Consider the following 26,093-nt stretch of genomic DNA (forward strand, 5'->3'; position numbering starts at 1 on the left):
CAGAGTTACTACAGTAACTGATACACCTGCTTCTGTAAATGAAAACTCAACATTGACCTCAGACTTAACAAACTTAGCAAACCCGCTTTATAGAGCCTATAGAGCTGCTTTCTCAAATCTGATAACATAACTGGCCTTAAAACATAAAGCACACTCACAGTTGTGTCCTTTGAATATTGGCCTGTGCTCTTGATCTTCACTTTGAGATCTCTGTCTGATAAAAATGGCTTTGAGCCTGCTCTTTTTTTTTTTTTTTACTATTAATTGACTTAGAAAAGCTGCTCACTGAAATGACAGATTACTCTAAAATCAAACTCATGTTCAGACTAAGCCACACTAATGCTTCAGTGGGTTATGTTCAGCTACTGAGGGGAAGGTGACACATGCATTCCAAACACAGACCGGTGCTGCGGTATGTACCTGGACTCACCTGTTGGTTAAGAGGGGACATGGTGTGTTCCCGGATGAGAGCCACTGGTGTAGACTGTCCTGTGCCACTCCAGCCTCAGTGCTCCAGGGACATGTGACGTCAAGCGCCTTTATCTTCTCTGGGCTTCGTCTGTGTGACAGAGCTTCTGTCCGGTGGAGCATATTGTGTGGGCTGCAGACACACACACACACACACAGAGAAAGAGCAGATGTGGTCAACCACAAACAACAAGGCTCCTTAATGCTGGTGAAGTGATGCTGCACATGATATAATCTATCACTGTGGAGAACCAAGTGTCACAACATCAGACCACAACATTTCACAAATACTGCCTACATGGTCTGACCTGCAGAAGGCAGAATGAGAGCAGACTGAGCAAATATACTTGGCTTTAATGAAATATTGTGAAGATTACATTTTAACACAAGTCAAACTTTTCAATTAAAATAATTTTAAAACACCTTACTAATAAATATATTGGTCAAAGTCATCAGGACCAGCTTCTATTAGAATATATTTGGCGGTTAATGCAGCAATAATGTTCCACCCTAAAGGACTCTGGGCTGCACCATGAGCATATTTACTGCTCTGACCAGTTTCATGTGTTTTAAATTCTAGTTATCTGAAGCTGAGTTCCAGAAAACGTCAACTCATCTCAGCCATTGTCGGTGCCACAGCTTTTAGTTTAATTCCAGCTGTAGTCACTGATTTGTGTAAATACTGAAGTGAGTCATATATTAAACCAGATATGAGACCTGGCAACACAGTTTTAGAGTAGGACTCGTGCGTAATTCAGTACTTCATGAAAGAAACTGCGCGACGAAAAGCGGGTTTGCTGCAAATATACTGATTAGTCCAGTTTTCATTCAAGCAGGCTATTGCCTTCACTGCTGTACTTCATTTTCCACGCGTCTAAATCTGTAGGGCGCAGTCTAAAAGGACAGTCTGGCCGTCATTAATTGGCCCATCCACTGTCTGAAGCTTCAAACCGTGCGCAGACTGCGCTCCAACAATGTGCGCCTATCCGTGGCACCAGTCGCTTTAAGACAGTGCTGTGGCACCGTCACAACTCCGACCACTGACTCCTCCGCCGTTTTTTTAATTTTTTTTTTTTAATTATTATTGACAGTGAGCCACCAGGGGATTCATTTTACGCACGAGCAAGTACAGGCACGAGCCCTCTGTGAAGACTGTCCTCCTGTTGCGCGATGGAGAACTCGAGCCTACTGGCTGGCGACTCACACCATGCCGACTTGATAGACTTTCTTATGTCCGACACTGTGAAGCAAATAGCGGATTCTCCGGAAGACGCGGTCATGTCTGTATTAGAAGTGGCCGACGGTGCCGTTTTTCTTAAAGACTTCAGGACTGTCGCTGGAGCTGAGTTTATGGCCGCTGCGCCGACGGAACCTCCTCAGCTGATGCCTGCCTTTTGGGACTCCCCGCTCAGTCACGGAATCAATGTATTTGTGGGACTTGTCCTTTGCTTCACTATGCTGGGGCTGGGCTGCACGGTGGAGATCAGCCAGCTCGGGGAACATGTCCGCAGACCCATCGGGGTGCTGCTGGCTCTGGTGTGCCAGTTTGTTATCATGCCCTTGGTGGCCTTTCTCTTGGCTTTAGCCTTCTCTCTGGACGATGTGGCGGCGATGGCCGTTCTCCTGTGCGGCTGCTGTCCTGGGGGGAACCTGTCAAACATCATGTCCCTGCTGGTGCACGGAGAGATGAATCTAAGGTAGATCTGCTGAACTCACGCAGAAACAGGATGTAGTGGTTTGTCAGTTGGAGCTGTAAAATGATGCAAAGAAGGGCAGCTTTACGCACATGCTTATCTTAAAGTCAGAGACAGATTAATAAGATCCATCATGCACTGCTCTAACAGCGCGTGTTTTCTCTCCTTTTCCCAGCATCATCATGACCATATCGTCCACTCTGCTGGCGCTCGTGCTGATGCCGCTGTGTCTGTGGATCTACAGCCGGGCCTGGATCAACACACCCGTGGTTAACCTCATGCCCTTCGGGGCCATCATCCTGACCCTGTGCAGCACTCTCATCCCCATCGGTTTAGGAGTCATGCTGCGGTACCGCTACTCACGCGTGGCAGACATAGTTTTAAAGGTAATTTAATTTAACAGTTAGTGCATGAACCATTTATGTGCCATGTGAACCCAGAGGACTTGTGTTTAACGATCACCTTTGCGCAAAAGCGCACTGCGTAATTTTCTAACGTGGCCTGTGTTGGGTATTAGGTGGAAGAGGGTGGGGGCTGCTGGCTGACCGCAAGAACAATGACATCAGAGTCACTGTGCCCGGAAGAGCCCCACCCTCTCATTTCTGATAAAAGCAACACGTGAGGGAGCTCCACATCAGTGCCGTGACGTCAGGCAGCAGAGACGCACTGATGCGGAATCCAGCCCATGTGTTTAAAAAGTCGACTCAGTTTTTATTTTTGACTCAAGACCCCAGGTTTTCCTCAGAAGGTGTAACCCTGACGACACATTGTCCCTCAGACATGCAAACGCTGCCACATGTACAGAAAAATCATTCTGACCTCGTCCTGAATTCCTGTCTCTGCAGGCGTCCCTGTGGTCTCTGCTGGTCACCCTCATGATGCTCTTCATCTTGACTGGAGTGATGCTGGGCCCGGAGCTCCTGTCCACCATCCCGCCCTCCGTCTACATGGTGGCAGTCCTGATGCCACTGTGCGGCTACGCTGCGGGGTACGGCCTGGCTGTGCTCTTCGACCTGCCGCCCAACAGCCGCAGGTCAGTGTCCCTGGAGACCGGCTGCCAGAACGTGCAGCTGTGCACGGCCATCCTGAAGCTGGCCTTCCCCCCTCAGCTAATGGGAGGGATGTACATGTTCCCTCTGCTGTACGCCCTGTTCCAGGCAGCCGAGGCCGGGGTCTTCATCGTGGCCTACAGGGTCTACAGGAAGGAGGTTCTGCACAAACCAGATCCCAAGGGGGACGGCGAGGACACGAACATAACATATCAAAGGTTTAATGATGATGAGGATTTTGACTCCTCTTATGGTGCCGTGACAGTGAGCGACCCAAACTCCATCATGTTGGACCCCTGTCCTCCGGATCCAACACCAGTCTGACGTACAACTCAAAAGAGAGACGTGGTGGAGCGGGGAAGATCTGCGGGTGGATTCTTCATTTCGATCCCTGTCACTGACGCAGGGAAATCCTGAATGTCTAACACTGATCTGGCTGCTGAAACACCGGTGCTTCACGTCATAAGCTTCATTCATGACTCACGTCTCTTACAGTGATTAAAAAAAAAAAAAAAACAAGACGTTTGAACGCATCGCTGCTGTAAACATAAAGCGAAAATTACATTTATCAGTAAACGCAACATCAAAGCCTGACAGCAGGTGGTTTCACTGCTTTGGGACTATATATATATATATATATATGTATATATGTATGTATGTGTGTGTGTGTGTGTGTGTGTGTGTGTAAGAGAGTGAAAAACAACACAGTTATACATGTGCAGGTTTCCATCCACGCAGTGTCAATGCAGTGTCCGTGCGCCATAGACAATAGACAGAGCTAAGAGAACAAAGTGTATCAATTAAAAAAGAACCAAATTAAACTTGTACCTTCGCCGTGTGTCTGTTGTTCTTGGTGAGTGAGAAGGAACCACAGCTGAGCGCAATCAGTAATCTGACGGGCCGCACGTGACGCCCAGTCTATTTAAACAGCTGCACCTACAGGCCTTGGCTGGTTGAGCAAAAAAAAAAAATGGCAACGTATGGTGACGAACCAGTCGACAGCTATTTCTACTCCTCTTACAACCCCTACACGGGCAGATACCCCAGGTCTAAAGACGCCAGGTGGAAATATGAGAGTTACCTCTCCCAGTACGGGGACGCGTCTGACGCCTTCAACAACCAGCAGCGCGCCCAGCTGAAGTCCATCTTATCTCAGATCAACCCCAAACTCACCCCGAGGCTGCGGAAAGCAAACACCAAAGATGTGGCGGTGCAGGTGAACCCGAAGAGAGACGCCTCGGTGCAGTGCTCCATCGGCCCGCGGACACTCCTGGCCATGAAACGGGACTTCAGACGCAAAAGGAGGCAGGAGCCCCCCGCGACGCCCGGCGGTGACAGCCCCAAAGCAGCGGGCGCCGTGCGCTACCCGCGCACCCTCGCCGTGTATTCACCCATCGCCTACAGAAGCGTCACCGCTTTCCTGGTGGACGACAACAACAACAACAACAACAATAAGGAAGTGTGCTGTAGCGAGGCGCAGACCGGTGACCTGTCCGGTGACGCACCCGACTCCGCGGATAAAGGCGACGGGAAGACGGGCGAGGAAAACCAGACCGGCGAGGAGGGAAAGACCGTGAAAGTCCCGGAGCAGCGCAAAAAGACCAAGTCCAAACAGGTGACGAGCGAAAATGCGCAGCCAGCTGCTGCGGGGTCAGAGGGCAAGGCGCGCGTGCGGTTTCAGGTGAGTTCACACCTAATGCTGCTGCTCCACATCTTCAGTCTGAAGGAGAATAAAGATCATAAGAAACTCAATAACATCAGAATAATAGCAACATACATGACGTTTATCATAAAGTAAGTTGTTGGGTCTGGGTTTGGATTCTGATCCTACAACACACTTGGGTACAACTTTTCTCATGTCTTGGGTCATGGACTCTGGGTTATGGCCAATTCAATGGCCAGTCTCCTGATGTGACCTAAAAAGTCTTAAACCGGTTGCTTTTCTGTCCCTCAGTTCCTGGAACAGAAGTATGGATATTATCACTGCAGAGAATGCAATCTGCGCTGGGAGAGTGCGTATGTGTGGTGTGTTCAGGGCACCAATAAGGTGAGGTTTTTTGTTTTTTTTTAAATTTTTTTAATTTACTCCCCTCCCCATTGCACTAAAGGAGTTAACTGTGTTTTAAGCTCATAGTTGTGGCCAGTAATATCTGGCTCTCAGCCAACCTGTACAGTATGGGACAGCTGCTCTAAACACAGAATGGTGTATTCCAGGTGTACTTCAAACAGTACTGTAGGAAATGCATGAAGGACTTCAACCCATATCGTGTCGAGGACATCACATGTCACGTAAGCCTGTTTTCTACCTTTCTCCTGAATTAAAACACGAAGTCTGCCACTGTTCAACTGAGTCACCTTCTCCCCCCCCTTTTTTTTTTTTTTTTTTTAGAATTGCAACAAAGCACGTTGTTCCTGTACAACAACACAGCGCCATGTGGATCCCAAACGGCCCCACAGACAGGACTTGTGTGGGAGATGCAAAGGCAAGCGTCTCTCCTGCGACAGCACTTTCAGCTTCAAATACATCATCTAAGGAGCTGCCTCTCTCCCTGTAGCACAGCAGTCCTGGGAGGGGAGGAGGAACCTTCAGCCCAGAGCCACTTTGCAGATGCAATAATGGCATCTTGGATTCAAACTGTATTTGCTGTTTCAAAACATTATTTCATGCATTTTGTGTTGATGAATTTGGCAAACCCAACACGCCTGACAATGTAATAAATGGATAACTTGCACTCTAATGTTGCATTTTTCCAGGTAAACCATGGTGTACTGAGATCTTGAAGCTCAGACTAGTCCTGTTATTGGAAGTGCACAAATACTATGTACACTTCAAGAGTATTAGTACGAAGAGTGTGCATCAGGATGCCTAATATTGTATGTTTGAGAATAGACCTTTGATAGTAGTGATAGTGGCTGGTTAGTTCAATAATGGAGGTGAAAACAATGCTGATACTGTATGAGTAGGTTTTTATTTACCCAGAGAAGGCTGGTATGTGAGTGACCAAGGGGGGAAAAATATATATATATAATGCACCTCTAAATTAAAACATCTTCCAGGTAAATAACATTCATTAAATAATTAACAGCATTCAAATGTACCAGACCAGCAAGAGGGAAAGGCTCTCTGAGGAATGAGTACAGTGATTATTAATGTGCCATGACAAGATTTCCAGAAAGCATTCAGATAATGTTCATGTCCTGCAGTCACAGCAGCAAGAAAGGCCATTCTGAAAGCATAGCACAGCTTTTAATGGCAGCTGTTCCTCCTTGGAAAGGCTGCATCAAAAACATGGAGTACGAGTGCTGCTCTGCAATGTGATCAGTCTACATGGACAAACCTTGATCTTCCACTTCATGAGGCTTTAAGCAGAGCCTCTGCTGGGGTGCCATGCTAACAAAAAGATCACAGTGGAGAGAAGGAATGCATATGACGTAGCTCGGCTGGTTTGGTGTGGTCCAGCTGGAGGGTGGGTTGGGGGGGGGGCTACATTAGATCTCCCATGCCACTTCTATCACAAATGCAGACAGATGGCTTGTCCCAAATGAGCCCTGCCCCCCCCCCTCTGCAAGACCATAACCAACCACCACTGAGGCAGCCTTTGGGTTCTGAAGTTTGTGAGTGGATGAAAAAGGTGGAGCAGATTATTACTGACTCAAATGGGGTTGTGGCTTTCTCTCATCACATTAGCTTTATACATACATCCTATTTGGATGAACAGTGCATTACACAAAAGTACAAGGGAAAAATACTGGTTTTACACTATACATTTTCTAAAATATATACAGAGTAAAATAAGTTATGTTTCCATAATGAGTTGTAGCCAGTCTGCACTTGTGTGCAATTATATGCATTGTGTGAGTGTATACCAGAATATCCAATATATATCACACAGTCAAGAGTCTCTAAAGGCAGCTACTTATTTGGTTAAAGAGTAAGTTTTGCGTAAAGACCTGTTGAAGGGGACTCTCCTCTCAAAGCAGATCAATAAACATATATTTCTCTTTTTACACTCCCTGAAGGCAAACATATCCTGCGGGGTTACAATTACATGTTAAATATCCTAACATTTACAACCTAGGATGTTAGCTCTAATAAAAAATACATTTCTCAAAAAAATATTCTTGCAGTGCTTTTCACTTTCAAGCATGCTTTTGAAAACTTTCTCAACATTTTTTCGGTGTTTGCTTATGAATCCTGATGGTGTGTCCTCACGCATCTGACACTTCCTCTGGACTGTCTTTACATGCTTCAGCACATTATTTGAGACCAGACTCGGAGGCCGCCACCGGTCAGTACGAGAGGCCTGTCCGATCGGATCCAGCAGACAAACAAAAAAGAATTAAAAAAAAAAAAAAAAAAAAAAAAGAAAGTTTTAATCTCACTGCGTCCTTCCTTATTCTTTCCCAGGCTCACCAGCTCATGACTTATTGCAACTGAATTTTGCAAGTTGGCTTAGTCTGGGTAAAGATGTTAATTTTAGGCATTCATACATAGAACAATATATTAAGAGTCACAGTTATTCCCACACATCCTTTAGCCCTTTAATGTAAAGTCTCTCGTCCTCCTCTGATCCCCTCACTGTCTACTTTCTCTCTATAGCTGAGCTGAGGTCTGTGTAGAGTGGAGAGGGGGAGTGGGGTTGTATTTGTCCAGTCTAGTCCAGGCTTCCAGCCTGCAGTGCACAGGCTCACAGTCCAGTGCTGACCATGGTGGTGTGGGGCTGGCAGGCCTGCGCCTGGCTCAGAGCTTCACGGATCTGCAGGTTGAGCTCCATGAGGCGGGTGCTAGCCTGCGACAGGTCCCTGCTGGGGCCTACCACCGCCAAGCAGCCCGTCTGGCCCAACGTCTGGTGACGGAAATAGATGTGCAGAAGCGTCTGGACTGCATTGTCTGTCTCGCTGCCGAATATGTCATGGGGCCACAAAGACCTTAAGACAAAGGATGTTGGGCTATTAGTGTGTGCAGGTAAGATTTTGAACAACAGAAATTTGAACATGCAGAATATTCCCAGCAGCGAAAAGCACATATTTTCAAGTCTATAAGTGTCAGTAGAATGATAAGAACCTAAATTTGTAATTCTGTTTATAACTTCTGCAGTAAAACTTGTAATTTGACTGTGTAATTTGACTGAATTTCAGACCTGCTCTGGACTTACCTAAAGACTTTGACCTGTGAGAGGGCCGAGCTGAAGTCTCTGGCTCTCAGGGTTTCAATCAGTGACTGGATGGCCGTCTCTGTGTTGGCCTGGGCAGTGTCCGACATACACACATCCTCTTGGCCATCACTTCCTGTCTCTGCCTCCTTCAAGCAGCTCTCAAGGATAGTGAGTTCTTCAGACATGTTGGTCACCTTAGAAACAGAGACATAAGAATCATTAACATCCCAGAGCTGAATATCACAGCACACAAGTGCAAAATCCTCCCAGGAGATCAGAAAAATAAAATAACTGAGTCAATATTAATTGGAGTAAGCCTGACTCCATCACTCCATATGAGAAAATTGAAATTTCGTTAAGGACTTCAATCTAATTAAAGCTCAGCGCGATGTAACACAAGGATCAACTGCAGTTCAGGTTCAGCAATGATTATTTATCCAACCTGTGGTTAAACAATGATATTTAGCCACTGAACTGTATTTTTTGTTGTTTTGTTGTTTGCCTCACAAAGACAAGACCAATATAAGCTAGGTCACACTATCTTTCTCTAGCAAAACTATAATTGTATAAATTATAATTCTAAATGTAAAACACATTTCAGACATGTTTCATAAAGAGACCTCTACAACAAATGTACACATGCCCATCCAGCTCATTTTGAAGCAATCCCCCAACTCTGAAAGTGTTTCAGCCTCACCTCTGCCTCTCTCTTGATGGTGTCCACCCTGCTGATGAGCTTGCAGTAGGCCTGGAAGAGCAGCAGTAGCTGAAAGTGCAACTTATAGAGCCTGCGACATAACTCCAACTCCTACAGAGACAGAAAAGCAGTTGCAGTTTACATGCCAGCTTACATTCACTTCGGCTGCACTGAAATTACACCGATGATCATATGATTAGAGAGATGGGTATATCCTGGGTTAGAGACGTGGGAGTTGATGAAATGGTTAACGTGGCCTAGAGCAAAGTGCCATCCGGTTTGGGCCGTGGAGCAAGAGATGAGTCTACTAATAGAATTAGTCTTGAGATCTCAATCAGAAAACTATCAACTACCACCTTAAGCAATGCTCCCAATGGGCCACTGTGACCAGGTATGGCTGACTAGATGAATGCCCCAAACAAAGTGGGCAATTACTAAGAGTTTAGAAGCTGATCCAGGAAAACGTGGTTTAAACAGATATGGGAATGGAACAACAAACATGCAAAAAAGAAAGTAATCTAAAACAAGATCATCATTTTTCTCCCCATCCTGTTCTACTGATGACCCCAGCAAGCACCACCCTCTACAATCATCAGTAACTCTTACTGTAGAATTCTTCAACTATCTGCAGACAGAATCAATGTGCAGTGCAAAGAGGTTAAGATGCTTAATTATACAGTCAGGATGGAGCAACAGAAATAAAACATATTGCGATACAGGACAGCAGAAGCACGTTTTCACTGGGTGGATGGGGCAGCTGAGTGGAGGTTTTGTCGAGGCACAAACAGATATACAGAAGTGGGCAGGTGGTGGAGGCAGAGCACAGTCTGTGGCAATCAGAGGCGCAGGTATGTACACAGAGATGAGATGGTCAGTGTTTTGTCTGGATGTCATGATTATTAAAGAGTCTATAACATGAGAACCACTTACTGCTAGATTTTCCATGTGCTAAGCAAGAGGGTGAGCAGGTCACACACATACACACACACACACACACACACAAAAAAAACAACAAACAAAACAGAAGGAGAGAAAGACCAAGAATTAGTGAGCTTTAACATGGCAGCTGAGACACAGTGACCTGATGGGCACGGACCAGTGCTTTATCATCTTCCCCTCACACAGGTCAGGGAAGGCTCAGTGGTGAAACATGTGAGCTCACTGCAGCAGTATCAGAAACCTTTACAGTACAGTATGATAGACAGACAGAAAAGATATGGTCCAGTAGAGGGGAAGGAGAGTAGAGTAAGACTTCTGAATGTGCTGCCCTGGAGACACAGTTTTAAAGCTGAGATAAAAGTTCTGAGGCTGAAAACCACAGAGGAAAACTGAGCATGAAGTCCACAGATCTGTGCAAGGAGCTCAAGCTAAGTGAAAGTGTCTACAATCCTAAGATATTTGGTGTAAGATATCATGCAAAGACTCCACACAACTGAGTGCAGGTGGAAAACTTGAATGTCTGTCATCAAATCCTTATGTCTCGTCACTGTATCTGACTTAATTATCTGCTATGCACGCTAAGCAACAACTTTCTGTATAAGGCAAACCTACCAGGTTGTCCTTTTAAGTCCAACTGAAATCACATTTAATCATCTGTTTTTCCCCAGTCAAAAACAATGTTTGTTTGTTTTTTGACAGGAAGAAAAACAATCTATGGGAAAATATGAGCAATGCTCCTTTTTGTCACAGCTGGAAGGGTATGTCTCTGTTTGACTGACAAGCAGCTGGCGGGCCTAGCCCGAGGAGGGAAACACAAGACATAGTAAAACTTTTGTGGTACAGGATCCAGGATAAGGAGACTTTAGCCGGGAAGCTAATTTGGAGTGTTGACCAGTGATGTGTAGCAGGCTGCTTAAAGTGAAGCCATATGATTCCCCATCTATGTAAATGGGAAACTAACAGCATTACAACAGATTAATTTGAAGAAATGGTTCAGTGAATTCACCAGGTACAGTATATAACATCTCTCATGCTATGAATTTCAGTTGGACTTTGAGTTTCAAGGCAGAGGCAAAATTCACCAGATCACTATTCGGTTACGTTCTTAAATGATTTCTGCACCATATTCCTAAAGTCATGTTGATCGTACAAATGACATTCCCATAATTCAAACAGGTATGTGATGAAGCCTACCTGTGCATGCGTATTAGTCCGCTGATTGCAGTCTTTGTCCCCAAAGGTTTTCCTACAGTTCTCCAGCCACTAGAGGATGAGGATGACACAAACCAGTGAGAGACGAGACAAGAGGGGGAAAAAACCCCCCCCATAAATATAAGGGGTAGGTCAAAAGTGCAACAGTTTTGTTTTTTTACTTCCCTTCTACATATATGTCTACATTTGTGCATGTATATAATAAAGGCTGGCCAGGGAGGAGATTTAATAAGTGCTGTACTTAGCGAATTAAAGAAGGTCTGTTCCAGAGCACGGGATTATATCTAGCCCTTCAGGGACCACTGCTGTCTCATTCAATTAGCGACTCTACATCCCAGAACCTTCTGCAATCTCATCTCGTGTCTTCATTCCCCTCCCCCTTCATCCATCCTACCAGCCATCACAGCTTCTACTGCCTGGCCTTCTACACCGGAGCAATGAGGGTTATTTTTATCCCGTCAGCGGGGAATGTCACTAGTGATTCAGACACTAACGGCAGCTAAATCTACTCATAGCCAACACTGATCCAATGTTTCTGGCTGATGAGACATACTGGGGCTTATCTTGTACAACATCAGCTATTTGTCTTGATGTCCTCCTGGCTTTCTATGGAGCGGTATTTACATGTGCTTCCTAAGCTCATCTTTCAGGAGAGGAAGCAGCATTATGAGGCACTTTCATAGAGGCACGCACACAAAGCTACTGAAACGGTATTTCACAAAGGAAGGCAAGGCAGCCTGAGGGAAAGGCCCACAGAGGATGTGAAAGGAGATATGGTTGGTGTCGACAACGTGGTGACTTACAAGCTCTGCTGCTTCTCTTTTGGCATTGTAGGTGTCCAGATGTTCCTGCAACTCCAGTACACTAAACTTCAGAGTCTCCAGCAGCCCACAAGAGACCAGCTACAACAGCAAGACAGGACACCACATACATTAACCTACAATGCCACCCAATACAGACACAGTACATGACACAAAAATACCTATGGCAGGACACACATACAGATTAAGGCATATGCATAACTTGCTGCACTATTTGCAATATAATTTACTTGTTCTTGTAACTGCATTATAACAGTTCTTTTAAAATGACAGCAGGACAGCCTCACCGTCTCTGCATCCAGCAGCACAGTGGGGCACTGGGAGCAAGATGTCATGACTTCCAGGGAGCTGAGGAACTGATTACCCATTCGCTGGAGCCTTTCTCCAAGAAAGCGCACAGATGCATGTGTAATGGAGCCAAATTTCCTCTGAATGTTCTGTATTAAGCAAAAACGGAGAATTAAAATAAAACCTGATGTGAAGGCTCACTGGTTTAAAAAAAACAAAACAAAACAAAAAAAAAAAAACGGTACTAGTGCCAGTGAAAGAAGACAAAAATACCCCCCCCCCCCCAAAAAAAATATCAGTAGGCAGTTACCTGAAAGAGTCGAGAGAACACGTGGAACGTATAAACAGCAGAGGAGCCATCTGTATCTGACAGCATCTGGTTGACATGGCAACGCCAAGCATCTTCCTCATTGTCATAGACAACAGGCTGGAAAGCTGCCAGGATAGCAGAGAGGAAGGGCGAAGGGGGCGGGGAGGCCTGAATCTCTGGGAAGCAGTCTGCGTCACCTTCATCTTGACTGAAACACACATGGGGACATTAAGCTACGACCCAACATGTTTTAAACTCCCCTCAGTCTCTACTGAAGGACATGTAAACACACACGCATGCTGGTCGTCACTCGCTGCCAGTAAACAACCTCACATTGCTGTATCTGCCTCACTCACTGCAGACTCTGCTGCAGTATACTGAGAGCTCTAATCTACTGCAGTGCTAGAGCACAATAACAACATTAGCTATTAGCATTTTAGCATCAGGTAAACATTCCCTCTCTTCAGACAGACAGAGACAGACACACATACACACACATACAGCAGATACTCACAGGCCTGTAGGACCAAACAGCCTGAAGAAGCAGACAGAATATAAGTATCTAAAGCCTGCACTGCCAAGAGCCGCAGCGGACACAGTCTCCGTCCTCATCCTCACCCCAAATATCGCTTCCTTTTTCCCTTACTCTCTCCCCCTCGTCTGCTGCACGATTGTGCTGCAACTGCTAACAGCACTAGTGCACTGCTCTCCCATCCCACACAGGAAAGCAGAGAGCTCTATACAAGCTAAGACACTACACACACTGACACATGCATGCACTTCTGCAAATCCAGAGCCAGCTCCCAGCCTCAGTGGTAGAGTGTTGCTGAGCTGTTTTTAGCTTACTCTCTCCCACTCACATTGATGCTCATACACATAAAAACACTAAACTGTTTATTACCCAGCTGTTTTCAGACAATCACACAAAGAGACTAGCCACATACAAACTTGAATATGTTTTAGATGTGGCCTGGCTAAGTAAGAGACCAGTATTACAGTCACTTATGGTAGAAAAGGCTAAATGAGTAGCAGAGTGTGTGTGTGTGCGCATGTTTGTTCAGTATTTTTTCTTCTGTTTGAGTTAGCTAGTTTAAAACTGCAACTGTACTTCTGTCTTCCAGCCAGAACTGGCCCACTTTGAGGAGGGAATGTTTAGAAGTGGACTGGAGCCAACATATGGCAGACCTTCAGAGTCCTAGCCCACATGGGAGCCATACCAAAGAAATTACCCATCATATCATCTGAAAAGCTTTCATCTCACAGAAGTTGGACATACTTTAATACGTATCTTTGCAAGCAGCCATACTCAGATTCATCATCGTCATTACACAAACAGTGAAAATAATCATGATTTCATTTTAAGACACTGTTTACTTAAATTAACATTTCAAATCAGAGTTTTCTCCCAGAAACCGACTGATTAGCAAAGGAGATATATCCTGTCTTCTAAAAACTCAGAGACGGCAACTTGTTGCTAATAACAAAGCAAACATTTAATGTAATCAGTTAATCAATTTCTTGCTGTGCTGAATCAACAGATGTTGAACCACTGCCTCACTCAGTAAATGTATGGTTTCCTACATGATTTCATGCTATTGCTAATTTTCCCTGATCTTTAATATAATACTTTTCTTAAAAAAAAAAAAAAAAAAAAAAAAAAAATTACATTTTTAAGTTAGAGGTTCTGACCTCTATTTCTAATTCTAAAACACTGAATCCAATGTGATAGGGACTGATTTTCTTTTTGGCTTCACCTGAATTGGGTTTACAAGGAAATCTTTTGAAATTAATGTTAACTGTGTCCACATTTCCTGCTTTGGTTCTCTGACTTTAAGTATGCATGTAAAATGAAAAACTTTGGAATGATCATTGATGACAGAAATTGTAAAATATGGAGGAAACTAAAAACATTTGGTTAAACGTGGGTTAAGAACTCGAGTCCAGTGAGTATTTAGTTTACAGTTATAGTTATACAAATTATTGAAGCATGAGATGGCATGGATTCAGCATGTTCTCTAATCCTTAAATTTTTAGTACTGACCTAAAATAAAATTATGATCCACTTACCTGGACATGCCAGAGAAGTCAGCCTCCTCTTCCTCACAACGCTCATCCAGTTCCTTCAGAGCTTGAGTCACATCTTCTTCCCACACAGAGCCACAGGTGCTATCTGGGTCTGGGTCTGGGTCTGGATCTGGATCTGGCTTTGCCTCTGGTGGTATAGTTAGGGGGAGGGATAAAGGCAGGATTGTTTGGGATTCCTCCTCACAGAGGGACCCCGGTGGGGTGTCTATGGCTGGCGGGGGAGGGGGGGCTGGATCCAGGTCTTCCTGAGGGTCCTCTGTGTCCTGAGAATCTTGAGGATCCTGTGAGTCTGGGAGGTCACACAACTCTGGTGGGTCAGAAGGCAGAGGGGGGGCACTGCAAAACCCAGTGTCCTCACTCACACTGCTGCTCAGCTCGTCTGCTGCTGTCATGCTTACAGCATCCTGTAACAGGAAACCAGATGACGGGCACTCAAGAGCAGCAGAACGTACATCATAACATCATAACCAACAGCTAAATGACTTGGTCTTCATGGCGGCTGCAGAAAACAGATTCACTGTTCAACCTTTATATAGTCTGAGTTAAGACTGAAAGAGTGATGCTTAAGAATAATTTGGTTTCAATAACGAGGGATGTTTAAGTGCTTTTTACAGCGTCCTTGTAGACTGCTCTTGACAGCACTCTGTAGGATAACATCTCTCTCATGAGAAATTAAAGAAAAAGAATCAATACACTGGAGCCAATATCAGTGTTTGCTGAAATGCTGCTCAAAATGTGACGTCAGTGATAATAAAACAGCAGTATTATGATGAAACGGGGAGCAAAGGCCAATAAAATAGCAGAATAATGACATGTATACGCTCTGATACACATTATATCAGAATGCACCTGCATAATTGATGGGCTGTATTAGGACTATAATAAATTCAGACTGTCAATAAACAACAGTGAGCAACAGTATCATCCACAAATGAATATATATCCTTTTTTTTTTTACATTAGCAGAAAACCAGCCAGTGTCTGACACAGACAAAGGAAACTCCAACTAAATTCCTTATAACCGCACTGACGTAGAGGATGTGCATGTTGGAGGACGACAAAGAGAAGGGGTAGTAATTAAGCTCACTTGTTTTTATCCTGTCTGTTTTTTTTTTTTTTTGCCTGATGCATTGAAAAGTCTGAGTGTGGCAGGCAGCCAGTACATCACCACAGAGACAGCAGCTTTATTACAGAAAGCTTTTAGAAGTGGTCGTGACCATCCTGGAAGGAATGATTAAGAGTATTGATGGTTTTATCTAGGGCTCATTACACTAAGAGCTGGGGTTGTGATGGGGGAGATGTCCTTGGGATGATATTGAGACTGCTGGCAAGATCAGCTCTGTGTGTATTCTATACATAAATATATGTATGAGCTAAGACAATTCTCACATTTGAAAACAACATAACATAAACTCCCTATTGTTAGCATAAGTGATACATGTCAGTAACAGTGGACAGTAAAGCATAGCCTTTCACAATAAAAGCTATGACATGTTAATGAATTAGCAAACTAAAGGAGCTGAACTGCCTACAGCACCACTGGTCTTCAGTTAACTGCACTTTTAAAGTTAACACACCACTTGCAATGGACTCATACTCACACATGCATCTGTCGAAGATAAAGGAGCTGGTGTCCAAGTTTTTAATGGAGGTTTTAGTTGGAATGTTGCTGTGTTATTGAAGGTGAGCAGTAACAGCCAACCTGAGGTGAGCTTTAGTTTTAATCGCTCCCCAAATCAAACGAGCAAGCCCCACCAAATAGCTATCAAAGGAGCAAGAGCTAGCCTTCAGCAACCACTCAGAGCAGAGCAACGAAGCAAAGTGGCAGTAGGAGGAATCGGAAGCAGCAAAAACAGCACACGGCAGTAAGCAGACAGTTACAGAAGCAGCACTTTTAGCCCTTTCAAAACTCCCTGAAGGTAGCTGAACCTCTGCCTCAGTGACAGACAAGCAAAGTAGTACAGCAAAAGCAGATAAAGGTTGAACAGAAAAGAAAGGCTATAAAGCCCCTGAGCACCACAGGTTATTGCCGCTCCCAACTGATCGCACCTCAGGCAGCTGGCTGCTGGTACTGTCTGAGTGGACCATCTCCAAAGTGGGGCTCTCCAATCGAGGAAGACGGGGCAGTGATGGCAGCACAGTTGCCTCCTCGGTCAGAGCACTGCTGGACGATTCTTGAGACTGCTGCAAAGAGTCCACATGGTTGGATGTTGTGTCGTCTGTAGCAGAGTCACTGTTGAGCTGGAGAAGGACAATATTAGGATTTATTAGTTGATTAATCACAATATAGACTGTTTTACACACCATCTAGTTTAATGCAAACCTTTATTAAACATACACTAAGGGCTATAGCTATCACATCATCATCATCATCATCGAGACTGAACAAAATCTACTACAGGAGAATTTAATTACTCAATATGGAATTGTTTTTTTAGAAGTTGTTTACATATGTTTATTTAATCTTACTGTTAGTACAATGTTCTATGATGTTCTATAAATGTTAGTATGCAGTCAACTCTTGTTAACTATACTGGGACTGATATGGTTATAGCCAAATGTAGCCACTTAGTAACTGATATATTAAAACAATTCAATGAGATAATATGGATATAATGAACTAACTCTTTACAGTATTTGCAGTTTTATAATGTTGAACACCAAAGATTTACAGTGCTTTTTATATGCAGTTGAACCAATCACATTATCCATGTTTGTGTCAAGCAGAGCAGGTTTAGTAATTTTAGTCTTCCTTTTGACTGATTTAGAACTACTTCAGGCAACATCAGGTAACATCATGCCAATAATATTAATTATACTGTATATTAGACTTGACTTTAGGGTTGCACAATATATTGTTTCATCATCGTCACGTGACATCAATGTGATGTGTGCATGTGCAATAGTCATGTTGCAGGATCAGGCATATTATGGCGTGAAAATGAATTTCACTCAAGTACACAAATGCAATATAGTTTGAAATGCTTCAAACTATGCGAGACTGCATTGTTGTCATTGATTTGACAAGCATGCATGAAACAACCAGAGAAAGTCTAATGTTATCTCTTCTGTTTGGGTTAACTTTTGCTCAAAAGAAGCAGGGAAATGTTCTGCACCTCAACTAGCCAATGTCTCGCCCCATGGACTGAGCTTGATCACCCGCACCAATCCATAGGAGCAGATGTTGACTGTTCACTAGTGAGACATGTTGGGCCTGGTGTCGTGTATTCATTTCAGTAATATGGCTACTTAACATGGCACGTCTTGCGATGTGACATCACGATGACTATGCTGGAACAATATATCGTGCAGCCCCATTAATCTTTTCCAAAATTCTGTTTCAATGATGCAAAAACACTGCATGCTGCTTTTCTAGTGCAAATATGACACTGGATGTCTAAAAAACTATTTTAGGGCAAAAGTCCATTAGAGGCAAAAGCTCATTCTCTCACTGCGCACTACAAAGATCAAGAAGGGCAGACGAAGAGAGAAAGACAGCGTTTCTATTAATGCAATAATTGTTAGCAGCTTTGGATACAACCTTGCTTGCAATGCAAAACAAAGAGAAGTTAAAAACAAGCAGCCAAACTGTTAAAAAAATGCAAATGAGTATACAAGTCCTTACATTCAAAAATTTTCTATCATTTAAAAACAAACAAAAAAAAAGATTGTATCTTTTTCTCTTAAAAAATTAACAATTTACCTTTATTCAATGTGTATTGAATCAATTAATTAGAAATTTTCTACACAGTACTTACCTATTGATAATATATATAAAATAAAACAAAGGGCAGTAGCATTAATCTAGCAGTCAGAGGGAACTGGGAAGAGGTTTGAAGAGGGCATCTACCACCAGCGAAGAAGCAAGCATCTAGCCCCCCTGTCCACACTGGAAGCAGGTCCAGCTTAGTATGCGCACGCACACGTGCACACACACACACACACACACACACACACACGCGCGCGCACACACACGCACACACACACACACACGCACACACACACACACACACACACACACACACACACACACACACATCATGCCAGCGGGCTGTGTGAGGAGTATGGTGGGTTGGGTGGGTGGAGGTGACCCTGATCAGAGTGAGACTTACAAGGCCAGAGCGGGTGAGAATCTGGCTAGCGCTCAGTACCTCCTCCTCAGATGATTCATCCGTGTCCTCATGGTTGGTGAGGTTGAGGCTGGGCGTGCTGCCTGTGTACTGGCACTCCTGCAAAGACGGTGTGTCTCCTTTGTCCATGCTCTCCAGTGAGCGACGACGCACCCCCCAGTTGAAGTTGTCCATGCTCTCCCCCTACAGGACATTAGTGAGATACAATATAAACAACAATATGGTCTCGGGCAGATTTCACAGAACAACGAACATAGACAAAAACTGTATACTGATATTTCACTACTTAAAATTCACAAAGGTGTGAAGGGGTGAGATGATTTTATTCACATTTTGGGATGGTATATGATCCAAAATTCTAAAACTATCAAAGAAAAGGGTTCACATCCTCTGGAACATTGATTTTAAAACAAAGGGTACCAGAGCACTTTACTTGGTCACAACACAGACACTATAGCACTGCAGAGAACAACATTTCTAAGAACCTTTCTGGCCCATAGACTTACCTGCAACTCCTTGTGGCAAGAGAAGAGAAGGAATAAGTGTGTTAGTAGACTTAAGACAGTTACAAAACAGTTGGGACAAATAATATGCAAGTTGGACAAGCAAGACATTCATGTTGTTAAACTCGAACAACATAAATATAGAATGGTGAAGAGTAGTAGATGAAGACTGACAGATGTGAGAATGCAAGTAGATTTGAAAATCAAATGAGGCACAGGCACTATTAGCTCTTCCTTATTTGCTTTAATGCATTATCATTTCACAATAAGAAAATTATTGGATTGTTTACCAGCTTTACAGACATGCACAGAAGCCTTGATATGTTGTGTGTCAAATGTCCTGTACATTCTCACCTCAGCATCCTCCAACTCCACGTCTAAGAAGTCAAAGTCCTTGAAGACACCAAACTGCTGCTCACTGCCTGTGTCTTCTCCCTGCATCTCCTCCTCTCTCACCACTTCCTCCACTGTGGGTATGAGACTGGTCTGCTGATCTGCAGAGTCCAGATCCTCACTGGATGAGAAAACCACCTGCATCAGAAGGGAGGAAGGAGATTCTTCGTTGACAAATAATAAAGTTGTTGTATATGTGCATTAAAAAAATAAAACAAACAAACAAACAAACAAAAAAAAAAAACTATGCGAAGACTTAAGTTAATGAAGATAAGCAATTACGGGTAACAACAGCAGTATTCTTGAAATTACAGAGACCTTGTCTGAGGCTTTAGAGTAGGAGAGAAGTCTTACAGATGGATTTTTGGGAATGCCAGTCTCTGGGCCACATAAAGACAGCACATTCATCAGCCTCTCTCTGGTTCTTCTCTGTAACAAGAATGGATAAACAAAATGACAGAGGATGGACTATCTGTACAACATGTGACATGTGACAAACACACTGTACTATATGGAGTGAGGAAGCAAGAATGAAATAAAGAAATTGGGCTGTCTTTATGACTTTTGTTGACACACTGGGCAACTTAACTTGTACTTGTCAAACTACTGCCATGACAAATACAAAAAGTAGTGAAAAATATATTGTTATTTAGGTGTCAGCTGTGACCAAAATGTGGTATTTTGTCAAAAGGGTTTGTTAAATCAGTAATTTATATGTGCATGGGTTCAAAACACAAAGCTCCACATGTAAATTGAAAAAAACAATCTGATTCTGTTTCTGATTGAGATCCATCAAGCTGCTGTAAACATTACCAGTACAGTTGGCTGAATTGGTTATTCTGGGTATATACTGAATCCAAGCAACATCATAAAGATAGTTCAGATCTGAAGCTTCACATTAAGTTGGTGCTGTCTCCCACCTTCTGATTTGAGTTAGTGTACAGTATTGGATGACTTGTGTTTGTTTGAACAGGTACCTGAGAGAGTTGAGGTCTCTTCCAGCTTACTGGCACCAGCCCATTGGAGTTGGACCCTGATGATGTGGAGGATGTACTCCTAGTCACAGCAATCACCTGCGGCTTTCCATTCCGTCCAGCTGCAGTACGTTGATCGCCATATTTATGTCCGATAATTGGTGTCTGTAAAGTCAATTATCATTAGTTAGCAATAGAAAATAATATTTTATAAATGCACTTTGAAAAAGATGGAGTGGGAGGGCACTGACTTCCGAGATGTCAAAGTGGAAATCCAGAGTTTTGCCAGGCAGCTCCTTGGAAGAGTTGTTGAATATGCGTGTAAAGGCAATTTCTGGAGAGCCACAAGATTCTGTGCTATAAGAGCGCTGCACATCATCTGGAACAACAAGGCTGGCTGACCGGGATACCACCAGCTTCAGAATGTTTTGGGCCTCCTTCCAGTGTGGGCTCTGTAGAATGCATACACAAATACAATGATTCCTTTGGGAATCATGGAGCTGTGTAGGCGCCTCTAGAGAATCTATCAGTGTCAATGGAAATGTTTCTGCTCCCAAAATTAAATAATCTTCTACTTACAACATCTACAGACTCTGTCTCTGAAACTTTTTATTTAATATGGTCTATCCCAAAGAAGTATAACTCCTACACATACACTGGGTACTGCATACCATTACAATATCTTCTACAAAAGACATGGTAGTAAGCAGTACAAAGGCAATAAGAGTAAATTGATAAGAGATGTCAGATGTAGATATGAAGTGAGAAAGAGATAGGGTCCTGGGACAGTAGTAGTATAATGCTTACATAAAGAACTGTGGCCATCTAAATAATGACTCTGTAAGATATGGTATTCTTTCTTACTCTTAGTTGTTCTTCTATTTATAGACCAGAGACTGAGTATTCATATATAGCATATTTGTGGGGAATATTAGCTTTGCACAGTAATAATATACAACTATTTTTACGCAGATGGCAGGTCACAGTGTGGCTTAAGGGAAAGGTTCTCAGCCAATATTAAGGTAAAATATTATACACATTTAATCTTTTAAATATATTGTTTTCCTTCTAAGTGGAAACCTTAAATTGAAACAAACATATCTGATGATGTTTAACTGGCACAGAGATATTTAATCAAAACTATGCAGTAAGTGAGTGAAGGCTCACCTGAACATATTTGCCAATGATTTTCATTATCTCCAGGTTGAACTGTTTGACAGGGGCTGCTGATAGGTCAATATGACTCAGCAGGCTGTAGATGATCTGCAGTAAAGACTGCTGCATGCTGGGAAGGCCCTTTTCTAGCAACTGAGGCAGAAACAAACATTCACTGTCAAAACTGATGTCATCTAACAACAATAAGTTTGATCTTCAGCTTACATACCTCAGCCAAGTAAGTGACCAAGTTCAAGGTTATCTCTGCAAAGGCATCGTGAAGGTAGCGACAGACTACATTGATCCAGTTGCTGCAGTCACGAGAATAGCTGTGTGTGCTGTACAGGCTCATCATGTGGGCCAGGTTCGAGAGCGTGGCCGACTTCTCATCTGTGCACACCTTGGCTATCTTATCAGCTGTCTCCTTACAGAAAGTAGTAGGGCTGTCAAAGTGCTGGATGAGGTGTGGTAGGAGGCACAGGATGTTTAAAGGAAAACCTGCAGACATGTACCAGGAAGACAGTCAACGAAAAGCTCCCATGATTAGGTGACTGTTCTCAAAAAAAAAAAAAAAAAAAGCAACTTTATCAACACTACTAATAACAAAAATGAATAAATTGCATGAATAGAACAAACAATGTTGTTGATTTTCTTGATCAACACTCATGCTTTACATTATGAGTGTTGATCAAAACATTACATTATGTTTACCTGCCACTTGTGAAGGGTCTACCAGTGTATGTCTGGAGACACTGATAAGTTTGCTGAGCAGGTGGATGGTGAGTTCCTGAGTGGAAGCAGAGGTGAAGCCCTTCAAGAAGAGCTGCAGGAGGCCAGGGAAGCTGTACCACTTCAGCTTGGCCTGGACCTTCTCCAGACGTTCTCTGCTATCTGCACGATCCAGAGGCAGCTGGCCCAACAGCTTGTTGAGCAGCCGCAGGGCCAGCAGATACTCAAACTCGTAGTCTGACTCAAGCAAAGAGGCAGCGATCCAGAACACAGTCGCCATTAGATTTGAAGGGTCCACGGGAGGAATGGCGTCCCCCCCGGAACCCATTCCTCCACCAAGTGATGATAAACTCCGCGTGCGAGCCAGGTTTCCGTGGCTACCACCAAGTCGGTCTGCTATATCTAGGGTGTTGCTCCTGCGTTTGTCAGCCTTTCGTTCACCCATCAGGCTGGCACGGAGAGAGTTGCTGCGATTATGGGCGTAATGAAACAGACCCCCACTGTTTAGGTTCAGCTGTCCTGTGCTTTTCCTGTTGGCAGCAAACTTAGGCCCCAGCAAATGATCACGAGGAGGGGTTCTAAGGAAAAAAAAAAAAAAAATAAAAATGAATCAGTTAATATGAGCATGGGAAAATAAGAATGAGTAAATATACAGAAACTATTGGGAGGAGAGCTTACTGTGCTAAGGCAGTGAGAAGGTCATAGTTTTTGACTGTGTCTGCTAGCGTGTCAATGCCCGACTCCAGTGTCAGGAGGAGTTCTATGACAAAGCCCTGAAGAGAAAAAACACCAGCAGTTAGCCTGTCAGTAAAAACAAATGGCTTTATCAGATTGCTCAGTTCATGTAAATCAAACTGAACAAGTGATCTATTTAGCATCCTGTTATCTGGACATAAAGCAAACTTTCAATTGACCAGTGGTTTTCTGGCAAAACATATTGTCTAGTGGAAACTATGGGTCTATGGGTCTAAATGACAAGAAAAAGAAAAAGAAAAAAAAAAAAAAATTACCACTGGAAAGCATTTTGTGTTGCCAGGTATGCTACCTTAAAAATAGCTACAGGTAACAAGTAAGAATACAAATTGTTATTTTATTAAAAACTGGCCAAATCAGATGTAAACTAGATAAATGTTGAGAACATTCAGAATTTAAGTACGCTGACCAGTACTGGAAAGCAGGGCCATGTACATTTCTTAATGTTCTGACCTGAGCCTCCTCTCCAGGGTCTCCTACAGTCTCTACCAGTCGAGATAGAATGTCAGACAGCGTGGCAGGAGTCAGAGTTTGTTTAAGTGCTCTGAAAATCTGGAAAGACCGGCCAGCGTAGTGGCGACAACAACAAGACAGAGCTGTTCGTAGAGCTACTTCACTCAGTAATGACTCGAGCTGGAAACCTGGAAAGATACACACGCACATACAGGTAAAGATGATAAACCTATCTAAACTATACCTGTATCCCCAGCTGTAATCAACAGAATTAGGCATGAATGAGCTATGAAAAAAGCAGACCTGACTGTGAATGTCTGAAGACTGTCACTACATGTCGGACAAAAGCACTCAGCTGCTCAGCGCTCTTAATGTTGGGGTTTTTGGGTGACACATCCTCATGGTTCCAGAGCGGGCCCCGCTTTCTACAATGCAAAGAGTAAACACATCAGGTATTGTGATCTGTTATGGGTTTACACCACACCTAAAAATAAAGTGTTCTTTCACCACACAAAAGAAGCCAGTCTAACACCAACCCAAAATCAAACCCATGCAATGTAAAAATACCAAATCCTTTCTGACACTGCTGGAAGCATGAAAGCAAATATTTAAGCAGAATGAGTAACGTGGTACAAGTGTGATCAAACATCTAAATCTATCTGATATATACTAAGCATGTGAGATAATACAGTGGGCTAAGTTAGTTCATTACAAGAAGTGGTTGTACAAGTTATTTTTCTTACTCCTCCACTCATATTTAACAAAAACAGGGTTTTCTCACCTTGATGTAATGAATTCAATGAGAGCCTTGGACTTCTCGTCCTGTTCAGCAGAAACATCTACCTCCCTGAGGAGTGTAGGGGAGAGATGGGACAGAACAGTGCCCCCTGCCCCAAGACTTATACTGGACGACGTGGAGCTTGAGCTGAGGCCGGAGTCTGTCATAGGTGATGGATGACAGTCTGGCAAAAACTCCAGCACTCCTGTAGGAGCAACTGACATAATGTAAACACTGTACACAATGAGCTTTATAGTCAACTCAAGAAATTCTCCATTAGATTCTAACAACAATGTCTGTATTTTATTAATATGAACACACGATAAAGGTATCAAGATTCCTTTATGTGACAAAGTTGTGTTCAGATATTTATATATTGTTAGTCTAGGCTTTTAGAATGATCACAGTACTGCTTTTAAGGATTTTTTTTTTTTTTTATACCAGGACTTGTCCTGTGCCAGGATAGCCTGTGTGTGGCTTGATCATTGCTGCCACCAAGTGATCTTCATTAGCAATACAATAAAAAAGTGCAATGCTTCTCTATTACTTTAGGTGTGTCCCAATTCAGAGGCTGCATCCTTTGAAGGACCCGCTCTTTTGTAGCCGTTATAGACTGGAGGAAAATAAAATGCTGCACAGGCACCCTGAGACTATTAAGACCCCATGTCTTTAAACTTTTGGATTGTTATTTATTTGACTGAGTTGAAACCCCATTACCTGTGTAAAAAAACTGAACTCAGCCCAGATCTACTGATTTAGCACTTGGGCATTTTCGCTTTTCGCCACTGGCATGTAAAGAATGTTGGGGTATGTTGGGCAGTGAAGGAGCCAACAGATGAAGTCCTTGTTTTGCAGAGAAAGAAGGTCACATTTGACAGAGCCTTCAAAATGAGATGGCCTTGTTGCAACTCTGATGCAATCAGCCTTTAAATGCAGCCTCTGAAGGTTGTGGCCCCTAAACTGAGATACAAGTATCCTACAGCTGGTTGAGAGTCAGTTCAAACTCTTTCAACTCCTGCTCCTTTATTGTCTTTCAACTCTGAACTGAGAAGCACAACTAACCTGTGAGGTTGAACTCTGGAGCTACTGGCTTCACAGTCAGGACCCTGGGATCATTGTAGTCTCTGTTGCGTAAAAGCACCATAGCCACAGACTGGATGTTGCTATTTGCTCCCTCTACAATGAGCAAGTGAAGCAGTAGACGTTTGCAGTGTTCGTAGACCTCTGGGTGCTGGTGATCAAACCCTGAAGGAAGCCAGAAAAGAGTTTAGATAATGTGACTATAGCAGGTAAAGGTTTAAGGAAGTATAAAACATTAACTAAGAAAGATACAGTTATCCAAACCAACACAAATAAGCTGAATAAAACAATGTTACCTATAAATATCGCATGAAGCAAGAGATGCAGGTAGGCACTCCACTCCACCTTCACCCCATGGTCCACAATAAGATCTGTCAGTAGGATGACGGCAATATTACACCTGAAAAACAGGAAAAATGTGTTGCC

At 43.3% G+C, this 26,093-nt stretch overlaps 3 protein-coding genes across 19 annotated transcripts in view; 2 read left to right on the plus strand and 1 right to left on the minus strand.

Annotated features, from left to right (window-relative positions):
• Positions 1 to 1,638: 1,638 nt before the first annotated feature.
• On the plus strand, positions 1,639 to 3,535 carry slc10a4 (solute carrier family 10 member 4). The gene is made up of 3 exons (XM_026305283.1): positions 1,639 to 2,165; positions 2,338 to 2,548; positions 3,008 to 3,535. The coding sequence occupies exons 1-3, from the start codon at positions 1,639 to 1,641 to the stop codon at positions 3,533 to 3,535; spliced, it is 1,266 nt and encodes a 421-aa protein (XP_026161068.1).
• A 593-nt stretch (positions 3,536 to 4,128) lies between these two features.
• On the plus strand, positions 4,129 to 5,909 carry zar1 (zygote arrest 1). The gene is made up of 4 exons (XM_026305233.2): positions 4,129 to 4,892; positions 5,166 to 5,258; positions 5,426 to 5,500; positions 5,601 to 5,909. Exons 1-4 carry the CDS (start codon positions 4,182 to 4,184, stop codon positions 5,742 to 5,744), a joined length of 1,023 nt encoding a protein of 340 aa, XP_026161018.1. The 5' UTR covers positions 4,129 to 4,181; the 3' UTR covers positions 5,745 to 5,909.
• A 252-nt stretch (positions 5,910 to 6,161) lies between these two features.
• The window catches only part of fryl (furry homolog, like), a 60,428-nt gene continuing 40,496 nt past the window's right edge, over positions 6,162 to 26,093 (minus strand). For 11 of the 17 annotated variants that reach the window (XM_026305018.1, XM_026305021.1, XM_026305022.2 and 8 more), the window contains 24 exons: positions 25,964 to 26,067; positions 25,650 to 25,832; positions 24,591 to 24,804; positions 24,113 to 24,234; positions 23,810 to 23,997; positions 23,282 to 23,376; positions 22,586 to 23,181; positions 22,104 to 22,372; positions 21,887 to 22,027; positions 20,971 to 21,171; positions 20,723 to 20,884; positions 20,064 to 20,174; positions 19,707 to 19,883; positions 18,832 to 19,032; positions 16,769 to 16,960; positions 14,702 to 15,123; positions 12,635 to 12,842; positions 12,324 to 12,473; positions 12,019 to 12,117; positions 11,198 to 11,266; positions 9,995 to 10,012; positions 9,065 to 9,175; positions 8,368 to 8,561; positions 6,162 to 8,140 (listed from right to left, as the gene is read on the minus strand). In XM_026305018.1, coding sequence (XP_026160803.1) covers positions 7,900 to 8,140; positions 8,368 to 8,561; positions 9,065 to 9,175; positions 9,995 to 10,012; positions 11,198 to 11,266; positions 12,019 to 12,117; positions 12,324 to 12,473; positions 12,635 to 12,842; positions 14,702 to 15,123; positions 16,769 to 16,960; positions 18,832 to 19,032; positions 19,707 to 19,883; positions 20,064 to 20,174; positions 20,723 to 20,884; positions 20,971 to 21,171; positions 21,887 to 22,027; positions 22,104 to 22,372; positions 22,586 to 23,181; positions 23,282 to 23,376; positions 23,810 to 23,997; positions 24,113 to 24,234; positions 24,591 to 24,804; positions 25,650 to 25,832; positions 25,964 to 26,067 — 4,468 coding nt within the window. In that variant the 3' untranslated portion in view covers positions 6,162 to 7,899. The remainder of the gene's footprint in view (positions 8,141 to 8,367; positions 8,562 to 9,064; positions 9,176 to 9,994; positions 10,013 to 11,197; positions 11,267 to 12,018; positions 12,118 to 12,323; positions 12,474 to 12,634; positions 12,843 to 14,701; positions 15,124 to 16,768; positions 16,961 to 18,831; positions 19,033 to 19,706; positions 19,884 to 20,063; positions 20,175 to 20,722; positions 20,885 to 20,970; positions 21,172 to 21,886; positions 22,028 to 22,103; positions 22,373 to 22,585; positions 23,182 to 23,281; positions 23,377 to 23,809; positions 23,998 to 24,112; positions 24,235 to 24,590; positions 24,805 to 25,649; positions 25,833 to 25,963; positions 26,068 to 26,093) is intronic. The other 6 variants (XM_026305023.1, XM_026305013.1, XM_026305009.1 and 3 more) reach the window with 5 other exon arrangements.

This window comes from Mastacembelus armatus, chromosome 4 (assembly GCF_900324485.2).
Source record: "Mastacembelus armatus chromosome 4, fMasArm1.2, whole genome shotgun sequence".
NCBI lineage: Eukaryota > Metazoa > Chordata > Actinopteri > Synbranchiformes > Mastacembelidae > Mastacembelus > Mastacembelus armatus.

Coding starts and splice junctions, on each gene's coding strand:
- slc10a4 (XM_026305283.1), top strand. CDS start 1,639: ATGGAGAACTCGAGCCTACTGGCTGGCGACTCACACCATGCCGACTTG. Junction 2,166..2,337: donor CACGGAGAGATGAATCTAAG/GTAGATCTGCTG, acceptor TCCTTTTCCCAG/CATCATCATGACCATATCGT. Junction 2,549..3,007: donor TGGCAGACATAGTTTTAAAG/GTAATTTAATTT, acceptor CTGTCTCTGCAG/GCGTCCCTGTGGTCTCTGCT.
- zar1 (XM_026305233.2), top strand. CDS start 4,182: ATGGCAACGTATGGTGACGAACCAGTCGACAGCTATTTCTACTCCTCT. Junction 5,259..5,425: donor GTGTTCAGGGCACCAATAAG/GTGAGGTTTTTT, acceptor GGTGTATTCCAG/GTGTACTTCAAACAGTACTG. Junction 5,501..5,600: donor TCGAGGACATCACATGTCAC/GTAAGCCTGTTT, acceptor TTTTTTTTTTAG/AATTGCAACAAAGCACGTTG.